Genomic DNA, 12,954 nt, shown 5'->3' with positions numbered 1-12,954 from the left:
GTTATTCTCATCCCATACAGGACATTACTTGCATACACAGAAGCAAGCAAGGTAAAGCTAAGCTGTATAGCAAAAGCAAGAGTTCTGTAGTGCAGCATGTCTAACAGACTGATGTAACCCACACAAGGCACAAAGCTTAAGTTGAACTAGTTACAACATTCTAACAGAGGTGGCATAATGCATGGTCAAAGATAACAAACATTGTAAAGAAGAACTTAGATCTTAATAGTTCTGATCTTTACATTTCACTCCTCTTATTGACAGAGAAGACTTGATTATGCCTGAGCACATTGCACACAGAGATTAAGGCACAAATGCAATCCTCAGCGCTGTCTTTTACAATCTGCCTTAGGGTTATGTTGCATCTTTATTTTTCTCTAGGATGGTCAAAAATCATGAATTGTTTAATGATAGCAAGATTTCTTTAATCTGTAAAGGTAGATCTGGCCAGACTCTAGCTGCACAGACTCGCAGGCATACAGCAAGAGCAAAGAAGTTTCATTGCATTGCCCAATATAAAATTACACAAAATAATGTGGTTTTGCTCATCCTAGTGATACTGATCTCTTAACGTTCACACAACAGTTAAGCAGTCGCGACACTTGGTTATAAGTTAGATGCTTTCTGTTGACATCGTGGATTATCGTGACAGTTGTTGAGGTCAGTGGTAGGCAGGTTTGCTGATTGTCATCTTCATGACAGTTGTGCTGTGTTCGTGTCTTGTGGTGAGAGGGTTGCAGCACTTCTAGGGTTGCCATGAGCTAATTTTTTTGCTATGGGGTATTCTCTCTTTCCCCCCTTTCTTTTTTTATCTCTAATAAGCCAAAAGTAAAGATGAAACTTTTTCCCCTAGGATGTCTGCATTCAGAGTCACACTTAGTTAACAAGAGAGAAGACAAAGTTATCAAACAACCATAATATTCATTCCTAATTCACATGGTGCCATGGTACATTCTTCAGAATGATGTTTGTGATCCCAGATGATCGACGTTCAGCTTCAAGGGCAATGCTGTTTCCTCATGGTCTTGATTCTTCTGCCGTTGTTTGTTGCAATGATCGCAGGTAGCAGGAAAGAAGGCTTGAGGTGACCTAATTGTGGCCATCTGGTATCTGAAGAGGGCCTACAAGAATGCTGGGAGGGACTTCCTAGCATGTCAGGAAATGACAGGACTAAGGAGAACGGAACAAAGCTGGGGATGGGAAGATTCAGGCTGGATGTGAGGAAGAAATTCTTCACCCTGAGCATGGTGAAGCCCTGGAATGGGTTGTCCAGGAAGGTGGCTGAGGCCCCATGCCTGGAAGTATTCGAGACCAGGCTGGACGAAGCTCTAGCCTGCCTGACCCAGTGTGAGGAGTCCCTGCCCATGGCAGTGTGGTTGGAACTGAATGATCCTTGTGGTCCTTTCCAACCCTGACTCATTCTACGAGTCTATGATTCCACATACTTTGTAATTAATTTTGTCTCTTCTTTGTTTTTAATGAGAGCTATTTAAAAATTTTTAATTAATTTTCTGTTTCATTTTCTAATATTTTTAAATCTATTTTTAATAAATCTGTTTAATTTTATTTTTTAATTATATTTTTTCTAAGTTTAATTTTATTTTTTTCCATTATTTTTACATGTTTTTAATTGTTTTTGTTCAATTTCTTAACTTCCTTTTATTTCAATTTATTTGTTGTAAATTAATTTTATATATTTTCTTTTTAATTCTAATCTGATTAGTATTATTTTTTATTTTATTTTGAATGTATTTCTTTTATTATTTATTATTTTTTCTTTTTGTTATTTTATTTCATTTTTAGTTATTATTTTCAAGTTAATATTTCTATTCTGAATTTATTAATTATTTTTATATGTTTAATATTTTTACTTTAAATCTAGTTCTGTTGTTTAATCTTTAATTCATTTCTTATTTTTGGTTTTTGATTTTTTTTGTACTGTTTTAATGTATTTTTATTTTTCCCATTGTATTTTATTTTTCATCTATACTTTTTAATTATTTTTTTCATTAATTTTAATCTAATTTTGATATATTTGTCTAATAATTTTTTGTTATTTTTGTATTTTATTTTAATTTTTCTTTGTTCTTTAAATTTTTATTATTATTATTTTTAACTTACTTTTTGTCATTTTTAAAATTATTTCTTTTTTACCTTCTTTATTATTATTTTAATTTGTTATTGTAATTTTGTAATCTGTATTTTGTTATTCTAATCAATTTTTTATTTTCAATTTTTTAATATATTTTTATCTAGTATTTAATCTAGTATTTAATGTCTGAGAAGGAAATCTAAAGGCGTTACATTAGCTAAGGAATACTTTTTTAAAATGAATACCTATTTACTACAAACCTTAACAATATTACATGGAGCTGCTTTGCAATGCCGAGGCACACAACTAAGAAGGTTCGAACCAAAAGAAAATCTTACAAGGTGAACTCATTACTAAGTACTTACACCTTACTGCAATTACTATGTATTAACTACCTATAAGTACCAAATGCATACCATTCATTATGCTTACCAGGAAAACTTAGCAAAACTCTAAATAACAAATCTCTTGAGGACATTGCAATCAGAAATGAAGAAATTAGCACTGGAACTTTAAATCAGAGCAGAGCTTTTGTCAGCAAGAGTCGTACCAGAAAATTCTCCTTTGTCTGGGGGTAGGGGTGGGGGTGGCTAGCAAGGTGCACCCTAGTTGCTATTGTTTTTCTATATTAGGGTCTTAACGACTTGCAGCCTATTTTGTCTGAGCAATCATTGTCCCACCCATACTGAATTATCTGTTTTCCAGTTTAATTTGCTGACCAGTAGCTGCTACAGAAAAGGAAGAAAAATTAATTTTTGCTCCTAGCTGACTTAAGGCATGTCAGCCCATTAGAGCAACTGGAAGGGTTAACACATACGGTCTTACAGTGACTGATTTGCAGTTGTTAAAGGCTAATTGCACTGGCTCTTTGCTAACCCAGGTTATTTGTATACCTTTTAAACCCATGACTTCAGCATTTGCCATGAGCAATGGCTAGTGACCATTCCATTTATGACAGGACATAATGATAACATCATCTCCAGTATCCACAATCATTGAAATTGTATAATTTGTCCACAAGGGTGTCTGACAGATACAATCTGTTCCAGTTTTCCCTTTTGGATTTCTAGGGCTAAAGAGATATCAGGCATATTGAATTGTGCGGATGCTGGCGGGCAGTATGCAGGGAGAGAGGAGGGGGGCGGAGGGCAGGGGATGCCTTCTGAATCTCCCTTGTTTGCCCCTGCAGCTGAGTCAAGAGTAAACTGCTCTGCTTTTTTTGATTGCAGTGTACATGACAGTCCGTCACACGGTGCTAGTGCAAAGAGCTTCTTTGTAAGTATTTAAGCACCTCATCCCACAGCTGGGCTGCAATCTCGTCCCGCGCTTTGGAAGTAAAAGCGCAATTGCCGCGGGGTTGATTCCGGGCGCAGGCTAATAGCCCGTTTAAGATCCCAGAATTGCCAGGAATGCCTCTCACAGAGAGAATAAGTTGGAGGGCGTTTTTGCACAGCCTCTTCTGTTTCGCGGAGTGCTTCCCCTTGCCCCCCCAGCCGCTCGCCGGATCCAAGGCGAGATTCACTTCCTTTGGGAGCGCGCGCTGCTATTTTTTAGCACCGGGGCAGTGCCTTCGGCCGGCCTTCCATATCACTCGGACGTACCTCTTTATGCTGAGTCGTGCAGCATCTGGGCCAAGGATCCCAATCCACGTTGGGCAACAGATTTAGCCAGATATGGCGACAACGGAGGTGATTGGAATCAATACGGCTGACCAATATGATCAGTACTGATCCTTTATTGTTCCAGTATTGCAGGCCTATGGCTCAGGCCTATGGTGAAAGCATGGTGCAGTAAAGCATGGAAGGAGAGGAGACAGGACAGGCAGGAAAAGAAAGAAGAAGTGCGTAGCAAGGAAACTGCTACAATTTATATAACCTTGGTGTGCCTTGTTGGCATGGACTCATTGGTCCTCTATGAGTGACCACACATCACACTATCGTAGATTATTGGTCCAACTATGGATGACACGTGAGGTTTGTTGATGCAGGTGCATGTCCTGTTGTCCCAAGATAACTCACTATGTTTCTAGCTACCAGCATCTTGTTTTAGTTACAGTGCTGCAAGCACAGCACTGTTTTGGCATACTGGCAGCTGGCTCTGCACTTCTGCTGAGCATGGCCTACCACCATGTCAGGCTCCAGGCCTGCACTGCCAGAATGCTCACACTGCTCATCGCTGGCATTCCCACAGTCACCTGTTCATAGAAGGCCACCAGGTTGGTCAGGCAGGATTTGCCCTTGGTGCAGCCATGCTGACTGTTCCAAATCACCTCTTCACTATTCTTCTGAGACAGTAGTGCCTTCAGGAGGATCTGCTCCATGATCTTTCTGGGCACAGAGGTGAGACTGACTGGCCTGTAGTTCCCTGGTTCCTCCTTCTTACCCTTTTTGAAAATGGGGGTAATGTTTCCCCTTTCCAGTCTGTGGGGACTTCCCCAGGCTGCCAGGACTTTTGGAATATAATAGAGAGGGGTTTAGCAACCTCCTCTGCCAGATCTCTCAGTACCTGTGGGTGTATCCCGTCGGGTCCTATGGACTTGAACACATACTCAGGTTCTTCAGGTGATCACCAACCTGATCTTCACTTGCCATGGGTAGTTCTTCCTCCCCGTCCCTGCCATTGTCTTCCATGACTCCAGGATTGTGGCTAGAGGCCCTCACAGTGAAGACTGAGGTAAAGAAGTTATTGAGTACCTCAGCCTTTTCCACATCACTTGTGACCATTTCACCAGTTTCCTTTCTCAGGGGGCCCACACCTTCCCTCGTGTGATGGGTTGAGGCAGACCCCCTTCCCACCATGGGCAAAAAGAATAACAACTCAGACAAACGGATTGCAAAAGTGATGGAAAGTGTTAATGGAAGGCAGTAAATGTTTACAGAGAGCCAGAAGTGCAGTTACAAAAGAAATCCCAAAGCAGACCCAGGAACATCCCATCCCCACCTGAGGGTACACCCAAGACCTCCAGGGCTCCTTCTTTCCCCCCCACTGCTAGGCTAGTCTCAGCTGGCCAGATCTGAGACTGCCCATCCCCCTGTGGCTTTGGGCCTAGCCAGGCCTATGGCCGGGAGACATCTCCCCCAGTTACTGGGTGACGAAGGAGGAAGAAAAGAGGAAGTGCCAGACCCCGTGCTGGATCTTATAGTGGTGCAGAGGATTATGGTAGGAAATACCTAGTTTCCTGTGTCTGCCCACTAGGCTGGACCTCTAGACACAGGAAGCACCTCATGTAGCAGAGGGCACCCAGCCCAAACTGCAACACCTAGTCTTCTTCTTGCCATTAATATACCTGTAGAAGTTCTTCGTGTTCCCTTTAAACTCCCTGGCTAGATTCCATTCAAACTCTGCTTTGGCTTTCCTAACCAGGTCTCTTGCTGTTCAGGCAGCTTCCTTATGTACCCCTTGTTCTAGCTGTCCTTCCCTCCACTTCCTGTAGAGTTTCTTTTTAAGTAATAGTGTGTCCAGCAGCTCCTTGCTCATCCAGGCAGGCTTCCTAGCATTTTCTGCTTTTCTCTTTGTTGGTATACATAGCTCCTGGACACAGAGGAGGTGGTCCTTGAATACTGACCAGCTGTCCTGGGTCCCTCTTCCCTCCAGGGCTTTGTCCCACAACACTTTGGCTATCAGATCCCTGCAGCGATCAAAGCCTGCACACCTAAAGTCTGGGGTTGTAAGCTTAGAATACTTTCTCCTGATTGCCCACTGCAGCCAAGGCTGTCTCTGAGCCTCACATTGGTTACCAGCCCTTCCCTGTTGGTGAGAACAAGGTCCAGCATATACCTTTTCTTGTTGGTTCCTCTACCATTTGAAGGAGGATGTTGTCTTCTATGCAGTCCAGGAACCTCCTGGATTGCTGGTGCCTTGCGGTGTTGTCCCTCCAGCAGATGTCAGGGTGGTTGAAATCACCCATGAGGACCAGGGCTTGTGACCTGGAAGCCGCTTCTATTTGCCTGTGAGGGCTTCATCTGCTTGGTTCTGCTGGTCAGGTGGCCTGTAGGAGACCCCCACAGTAATATCTCCTTCCCCTGTCTTGCCTTTGATTTTAACCCATACACTCTCAACCAGCTCATCATCCCTCCCCAGGTGGAGCTCCACTGATTCCAGCTGGTTATTGACATAGAGGGCAACCCCTCCTCCTCTCCTTCCCTGCCTATCCTTCCTAAAGAGCTTATACCCATCTATCCCTACATTCCAGTATCCCACAGTGGATGTGACTCTGGCTGAGAGGGAATGAACTCAGAGGAGGCAGTGCACACCAATGTAATATAATCACTGTAGAATAGTTATAAGCTGTTCTAAGCTTTTCTTTCTCTCCTAGTTTAATACCAGCCTAGCATCCAGGACTCAACATGAACACACCACACACCAATCCAGAGAGCTCCTGCATCACCTCACCTGCACCTGTTCCTGATGCCCCACAGCAAAAGAGTGTTCCTGATGTCCCTACAGCAATAGACTGTTCCCAAGTTTCCTTTCCCTTTCAAAGACAGACTGATTCCTGATTCTTCTCCACATCCCTGCCCAGATCAAACATGACCTATATTGACCAACACCAGAGAGGTAGAGTCTGCCCTGAGAGAGAGAGAGCCAGGTGTGGTGGTTTAGGCTGGGTGCTGGCCCAGATGCCACTGCGCAGGCCACACCTGGGAGGTCCCAAGGGGTGGGCCCAGCCCAGGGGGTGGTCACAGGGACCAGGTATTCCATTCCCATAATGCCCTGCTCCCCTATAAAAAGGCCATGCAGGGTCTTCACTTCCTCTTTCGTCCCCTGCTGCTGCCTAGGTAAAATGGCGTGAGCTGCCTCCCTTGGGCCTGCTCAGGCCCAAGGCTGGGTTGGGGGGGGAAGAAAGAGCCCGGGGGGGGGTTTGGGTGTACCCCCAGGTGGGGATGGGATGTTCTTGGGTATGTTCTGGGATCTCTCTCTTTGTCATGGTGCTTGTGGGTCTCTGTAAAACTTTCATTGTTGTTTGTTATTGTTTTTCCTATTTAAACTTTCATCACTTTTGCAATCCGTTTGTCTGAGTCGTTATTTCTGCCTGTGGTGGGGAGGGGACCTGCCCCAACCCATTACATTTTTGGCACGCCAACGTGGGGCCAACTGCAGCTCGGATTGCAAAAGATGGAGAGTTTAAATTTAGTTCTGGGCGTCAGTTTGGGTTTGGAAAGTTGGGGCTCAGGTTTTGTTGCCGGGGCGACTGTGTGAACTCCTGTGGACTGCAGAAGGATAGCTGGTGTGTGGTTGATGGCATGGAAGTCCCTCCTGTTGCTTGGGAACAGCGAGGGGTGGTTCTTTCTGTGACTTTCTGCCCAGGGTGGCTTAAGAATGCTCGAGTAGCCTAAGAAGGCGAGACCTGCCTTCTCCTTGTTCTCTGCGGAGCGGCAGGGAGCAGAGGAGGGGCAGCGGCAAGCAGAGCGTGGTCGGCCCGCGGCCGCTGCGGGGGCGGACACCCGCGGCGAGCGGGCAAGCGACTGCTGGAGGTGACTTGGACTCTGCATCGCGGCAACAGAGTCGGCGGGGGCCGGGCCGGGCCGCGTTCAAGCGGCGGCGGCGGCACCGCCTGAGCCAGGCTGCGTTCAGGAGGCGGCGGCGGCAGCTGTAAATCTTTCCCTGGTGTTTTCGGACATGTTCTGAAAACGGCGCCGAGCACCTGGCTCCGCCTCCTCTCTTCTCAGCGAGCTGTGCTGCAGCCGCCCCCTCCGGGGGAGGGCTGTGAACCGGATGCGGTGATGCCTCGGTATGCGAACGCCCCGTGGGGGGGCGATGTGCCTGCGATGTGCATTGGTGTAGCTTTGGACTGACCAGAAGCGGTCGGTTGTGGTTCCCTGGAGGGATGGAAAAAGCGGTCGTGGAGCCTGATTGCTCCGACCGGCTTGCCCCAGGGGTGGAAAAAGCCGCTGAGTAACTGTAAATGCAAATAAAGGCTTGGCTGAGAGGTTGTGAGGTATTTCCAGGTGACCAGGATGTCCCAAGGAGTCCACAAGGAATTCACACTGCAGGAGAAGGATTGCATCACTGGGAGGTTCCATCATATGAGGAAGAAGAACTGGAATGGACTGATACTTGAGCCTGAATGAGAGACTGTGTGGAAGGACGCCCAGATGGGTCCCTGGACCATGGACTGTTGCTAGACATGTCATCAGAAGAGTTCTAATTTGATGATATGTTTTGGGTGCAGAGACTATGGTATGGAATAAGGGGTGGTGTGTGATGGTTTAGGCTGGGTGCTGGCCCAGATCCACTGCGCAGGCCACACCTGGGAGGTCCCAAGGGGTGGGCCCAGCCCAGGGGGTGGTCACAGGGACCAGGTATTCCATTCCCATAATGCCCTGCTCCCCTATAAAAAGTCCATGCGGGGTCTTCACTTCCTCTTTCGTCCCCTGCTGCTGCCTAGGTAAAATGGTGTGAGCTGCCTCCCTTGGGCCTGCCCAGGCCCAAGGCTGGGTTGGGGGGGGGGGGAAAGAGCCCTGGGGGCGGGGGTTTGGGTGTACCCCCAGGTGGGGATGGGATGTTCTTGGGTATGTTCTGGGATCTCTCTCTTTATCATGGTGCTTGTGGGTCTCTGTGAAACTTTCATTGTTGTTTATTGTTGCTTTCCTATTTAAACTTTCCATCACTTTTGCAATCTGTTTGCCTGAGTCGTTATTTCTGCCTGTGGTGGGGAGGGGATCTGCCCCAACCCATTACACACACCAGCATCAACAACCTCGCGTGTCATTAGTAGTGTGACCAATAATCTATACCAGTGCAATGTGTGATCACTCGTGGGGAACCAATGAAGCTATGCCAGTGATGCTCTCTGAGTTTGTATAAGCTGTAGAGGTTCCCTTAATAAACAAACAATACTAGAACAATACTCGATCATATTGGTCATCTGTGTTGACTCCATTCACCATCACCGACAGTAGTAGTTATGTTAATCTGTAGTTATGTTAATTGTGTTAAGTGATTGTAGATCACAATCAAATATTACATCAGATTTCTTTGGATGATCCTTCTTGTGGGTTTAAAGCAATATGGGATAAGTTAACTTCTTGGTTACCAAATAAAAGTTGGTTTAAACATTTGTTTGTAATACCTGTTGGAATAATTGTAATACTGCTCTGTGTGATTCTTTGTAATTGTTGTTTTAAAATGATAAGACCTTTAGGTAAAATTGTTTATGCCAATAAGTTACAAGCAGATGGTTATGATCTGAAGGTGATCAGAACAGAGGAACCTAATTATGATCCAATTGGGGAAGTTCTGAAAAATTCTGGAAATTATAACACAAATCAATGGTGGCAAAAAGGGAATGGGGGATAGTGAGGAATATACTGCTGATTTGTATGAAATAATAAAATTCAGAGGACACTAAGATAACCCTCACTGAGGGTTTCTGTTACCATAAACTTTTACCGGGAGTCATCTATAACAACAGTTTTATAAAGAGTAAAACACCACCACCACAAATACAGAAGCCAGGCTGGACCTGTTCTGAGCTACTTCAGAACTGCACTGCATAAAAGTTTATTCCTTCTGAAAGCATCCAGTGATCACTTTACTCAGGGCAGCCTTGAGCTCCTGGTTCCTCAGGCTGTAGATGAGAGGGTTCACTGCTGGAGGCACCACCGAGTACAGAACTGCCACCACCAGGTCAAGGGGTGGGGAGGAGATAGAAGAGGGCTTCAAATAGGCAAAGATGGCAGTGGTGACAAACAGGGAGACCACAGCCAGGTGAGGGAGGCAGGTGGCAAAGGCTTTGTGGCGTCCCTGCTGAGAGGGGATCCTCAGCACTGCCCTGAAGATCTGCACATAGGACACCACCATGAACACAAAACAGCCAGAGACTAAACAGGCACTGACCACAAGAAGCCAGAGTTCCCTGAGGTAGGATGTGGAGCAGGAGAGCTTGAGGATCTGGGGGACATCACAGAAGAACTGGTCCACAACATTGCCCTGGCAGAGAGGCAGGGAAAATGTATTGGCTGTGTGCAGCAGAGCAAAGAGAACCCCACAGGACCAGGCAGCTCCTGCCATGTGGAGACAAACTCTGCTGCCCAGGAGGGTCTCATAGTGCAGGGGTCTGCAGATGGCAACATAGCGATCGTAGGACATGATGGTGAGGAGAGAAAACTCTGCTGCAAACAAGCAGAATACAAAAAAGACCTGAACAGCACATCCTGTGTAAGAGATTGCCCTGCTGTCCCAGAAAGAATTTGCCATGGATTTGGGAACAGTGGTAGAGATGCAGCCTATATCAGTGAGGGCGAGGTTGAGGAGGAAGAAGTACATGGGGGTGTGGAGGTAGTGGTCCCAGGCTATGGTGGTGATGATGAGGCCATTGCCCAGCAGGGCAGCCAGGTAGATGGCCAGGAAGAGGCAGAAGTGCAGGAGCTGCAGCTGCCTTGTGCCTGGGAATGGCAGGAGGAGGAAGTGGGTGATGGAGCTGCTGTTGCCCATCTGCTGCCTGTAGGAATGCCCAAGAAAGAAAAGAAAGCAAAACTTGATGATAGACTCTTCTGAGAAGAAGCACTCCAGGGGGCACAGCAATCCCCCAACTGAAATGGATTTGCTGTCTGCTTTGTTCTGGCTGAAGCTGCTGTGAGGAGCAGGAGCTCAGGCCATGTGCTGCCAAGGGCTCATCTTGGCTCTGCTACAGTGGAGCTACTGTGCCCATCAGGCTGTTCCCTCTGCCCTGCACTTTCCCCTGTGCTGCCTTGCAGATGTTCTGCCCAAATTAGCCTTTAGAACCCCCCCAGCTCTCTGTGCTCTGAGGAGAGCAGGGCAGCACTGCTTCAAAGGACAGCTCTGTGAACTCGTCTGTCCCAGCCCTGGTGTCCACACAGGGCTGCTCCTGGACTTTTGACCCAAAAGGCAGCTCATAATTCTTTACCTCTGCAAGGGAGCAACAGCAGCATTACAGGATGTTTTTAATGCATTCAGTTAATAGCTTTGCTGTAGTCCACCAGATGAGAATACACTTGTCTTTATCAGACTGCAAAAATAAATGGATCTGGAAGCAACTTAGAATTTGAACCTAGAAATGTAGAGCAGGACACAGTCTCTCCTGAAGAGAATCAAAGGACTCTGGGAGCTGAGTGCTGACTCCCAAGGAAAGGCTCAGCACTGCCCACTGCCCTATGGCAGATCTGGGCCTTCCTGGGGCCAGCTCCAAGCCCAGCAGGAGGGGCAGAGCAGTCAGGGATGCTGGAGATGAGATGTTCTAAAGAGTCATTGCCCAGCAGACAGCATCCAGAGACATCTGCAGAGAAGTACTGAGAGAGCAGCCTGAACACAGCTTCCCCAGGGCTTCTTGGCAGCTTCCCTCATCCCCAGCCCCTCTCTCTCTGTCCTGGAGCTGTCCCTGGCAGGAAAGGCTCAAGAGCACCTCAGACTCACCATGTCAGCAACTGCAGTGACTTCTCCTCCAGTGAGCTCTCAGCATCCTCCCAGTCCTGGCCACCTTGAAGCTCTTTCTGCTTTCCTCATCTGCCTGAGATGCCCTGGCAGTGCCCTCAGCCCTGCTGTGCAGTGCAGTGGAGCTGCTCCTGGCCAGAGCTCCATTGCAGCGCAGGAAGCCTGGCCTAGCTCAGTAGCAGATGATCAGCCAGGGCATTTAAAGGAGCCCTCTGGTGGCTTTGGTGCCAGGTAAACCACAGGGACTGAGAGGAAGCTGATGAAACCTCTCCAGAAGTCAAAGTTAGAGTCAAACTCTGAAGTTTCTTGTAGTGTTAATTGGTTCAAAGTCAGATTCAAACACTGAAGTTTCTTCTACTCTTAATGGGTCCCAGTGAAGCATACTGGGAAAGGGTCCCCAGAGTCTGGTTAAATCAGGAAGACACAGTAGGTTCAAGGGAAGCACCACTGAAGGCACTGAAGCATCTCCAGTTTGTGGTGAGAACAGAGAACTGAGGCAGTGCTGACAGGTCAGGACAAGCAGCTCAAGGTGGCTCTGCTGCTGAGGAAACCTGGAGGGGTTTCATTGATCCAAAGGGCCAAGTCCTGACAACCAGCCCCTGGCAAAGCAGAGCCTGTCCCTCCCCTGTGGCTCAGGGCTCTGCTGGGGACAGTGGGGAGTGAGGCTGAGCAGTGAGCAGGATAGGACCTTGTCATGTTTTGCTGTGGTTTGCTTGCAAAGAGACAACTCCTGCTGAAAAGGAATGAACTGTACCTTTAAAAGTACTTTTGATCAGACGCTTTGTGCAATAAAAACCTCTCCAATTAGCTGCAGAAACCTTGGCAAGAATTAGAGGATCAGCAGTATTTAATGAGCCCCATGGAGTATTTGGGGCTGATTACATCATCCTTAGGTACTGCCAGGAGACTCTGCCAAGGTACTGCCCAGAAGAATCTCAAGAAGTCCAAGTCAGAAGCAAACTCCAAAGTACCTTGAAGCACTGATTGGCCTCACTGAGGCTTGTTACTGACAAAGGCTCCCCAGGGACTCGTTAGAGCAGCTTGTTAGAGGCCAGGATTGCAGGGAGACAAAGGCAAAGTGCAGGGCAGAAAAACTTGCCTTTGGTCTAGAAAGCAGAAAGGCCAAGCCCTGACCACTGCCCTTGGACTAGAAGAACCTCAAAGCCTCAAAGCCAAGTTTCCTCCTCACAGGCCTTGGTGGCAGAGGCAAGTGCCAGAGCCAAGGGCACAAAGGCCTTGGTCCTGTTGGGCCTCTCAGCCTTGCCAGAGCCCTTGGCCATCCCTACTGCAGCCTGTCCTACACTGTCCCATGCCTGCAGCTCTTTCCTTTCAGGCTGCTGATACCAATCTTGCTTCCCTAGCCAGCTCTTCCCCTGTGTGACGGTTTGAGGCTGTGTCTTTAAGGAAGGGGCACACTGGCTAAATATTTATGAAATATTTTGGTATTCTAAATGAATTTCATTGGCCAA

The 12,954-nt window shown here is 47.1% G+C and overlaps 1 protein-coding gene across 1 annotated transcript; it reads right to left on the bottom strand.

The window, feature by feature from the left end:
• Nucleotides 1–9,595: 9,595 nt before the first annotated feature.
• Nucleotides 9,596–10,540, bottom strand: LOC128899731 (olfactory receptor 14A16-like). The gene has a single exon (XM_054179414.1). It carries the CDS (start codon nucleotides 10,526–10,528, stop codon nucleotides 9,596–9,598), a length of 933 nt encoding a protein of 310 aa, XP_054035389.1. The 5' UTR covers nucleotides 10,529–10,540.
• Nucleotides 10,541–12,954: the final 2,414 nt, after the last annotated feature.

The sequence above is a fragment of the Dryobates pubescens genome, unplaced genomic scaffold, assembly GCF_014839835.1.
Source record: "Dryobates pubescens isolate bDryPub1 unplaced genomic scaffold, bDryPub1.pri scaffold_34B_arrow_ctg1, whole genome shotgun sequence".
In the NCBI taxonomy this organism is placed as follows: domain Eukaryota; kingdom Metazoa; phylum Chordata; class Aves; order Piciformes; family Picidae; genus Dryobates; species Dryobates pubescens.
This window is presented reverse-complemented; position numbering and strand designations above follow the sequence as displayed.

Excerpts from the sequence above, each read along its gene's own strand:
- LOC128899731 (XM_054179414.1), bottom strand. The coding sequence starts at position 10,528 with ATGGGCAACAGCAGCTCCATCACCCACTTCCTCCTCCTGCCATTCCCA.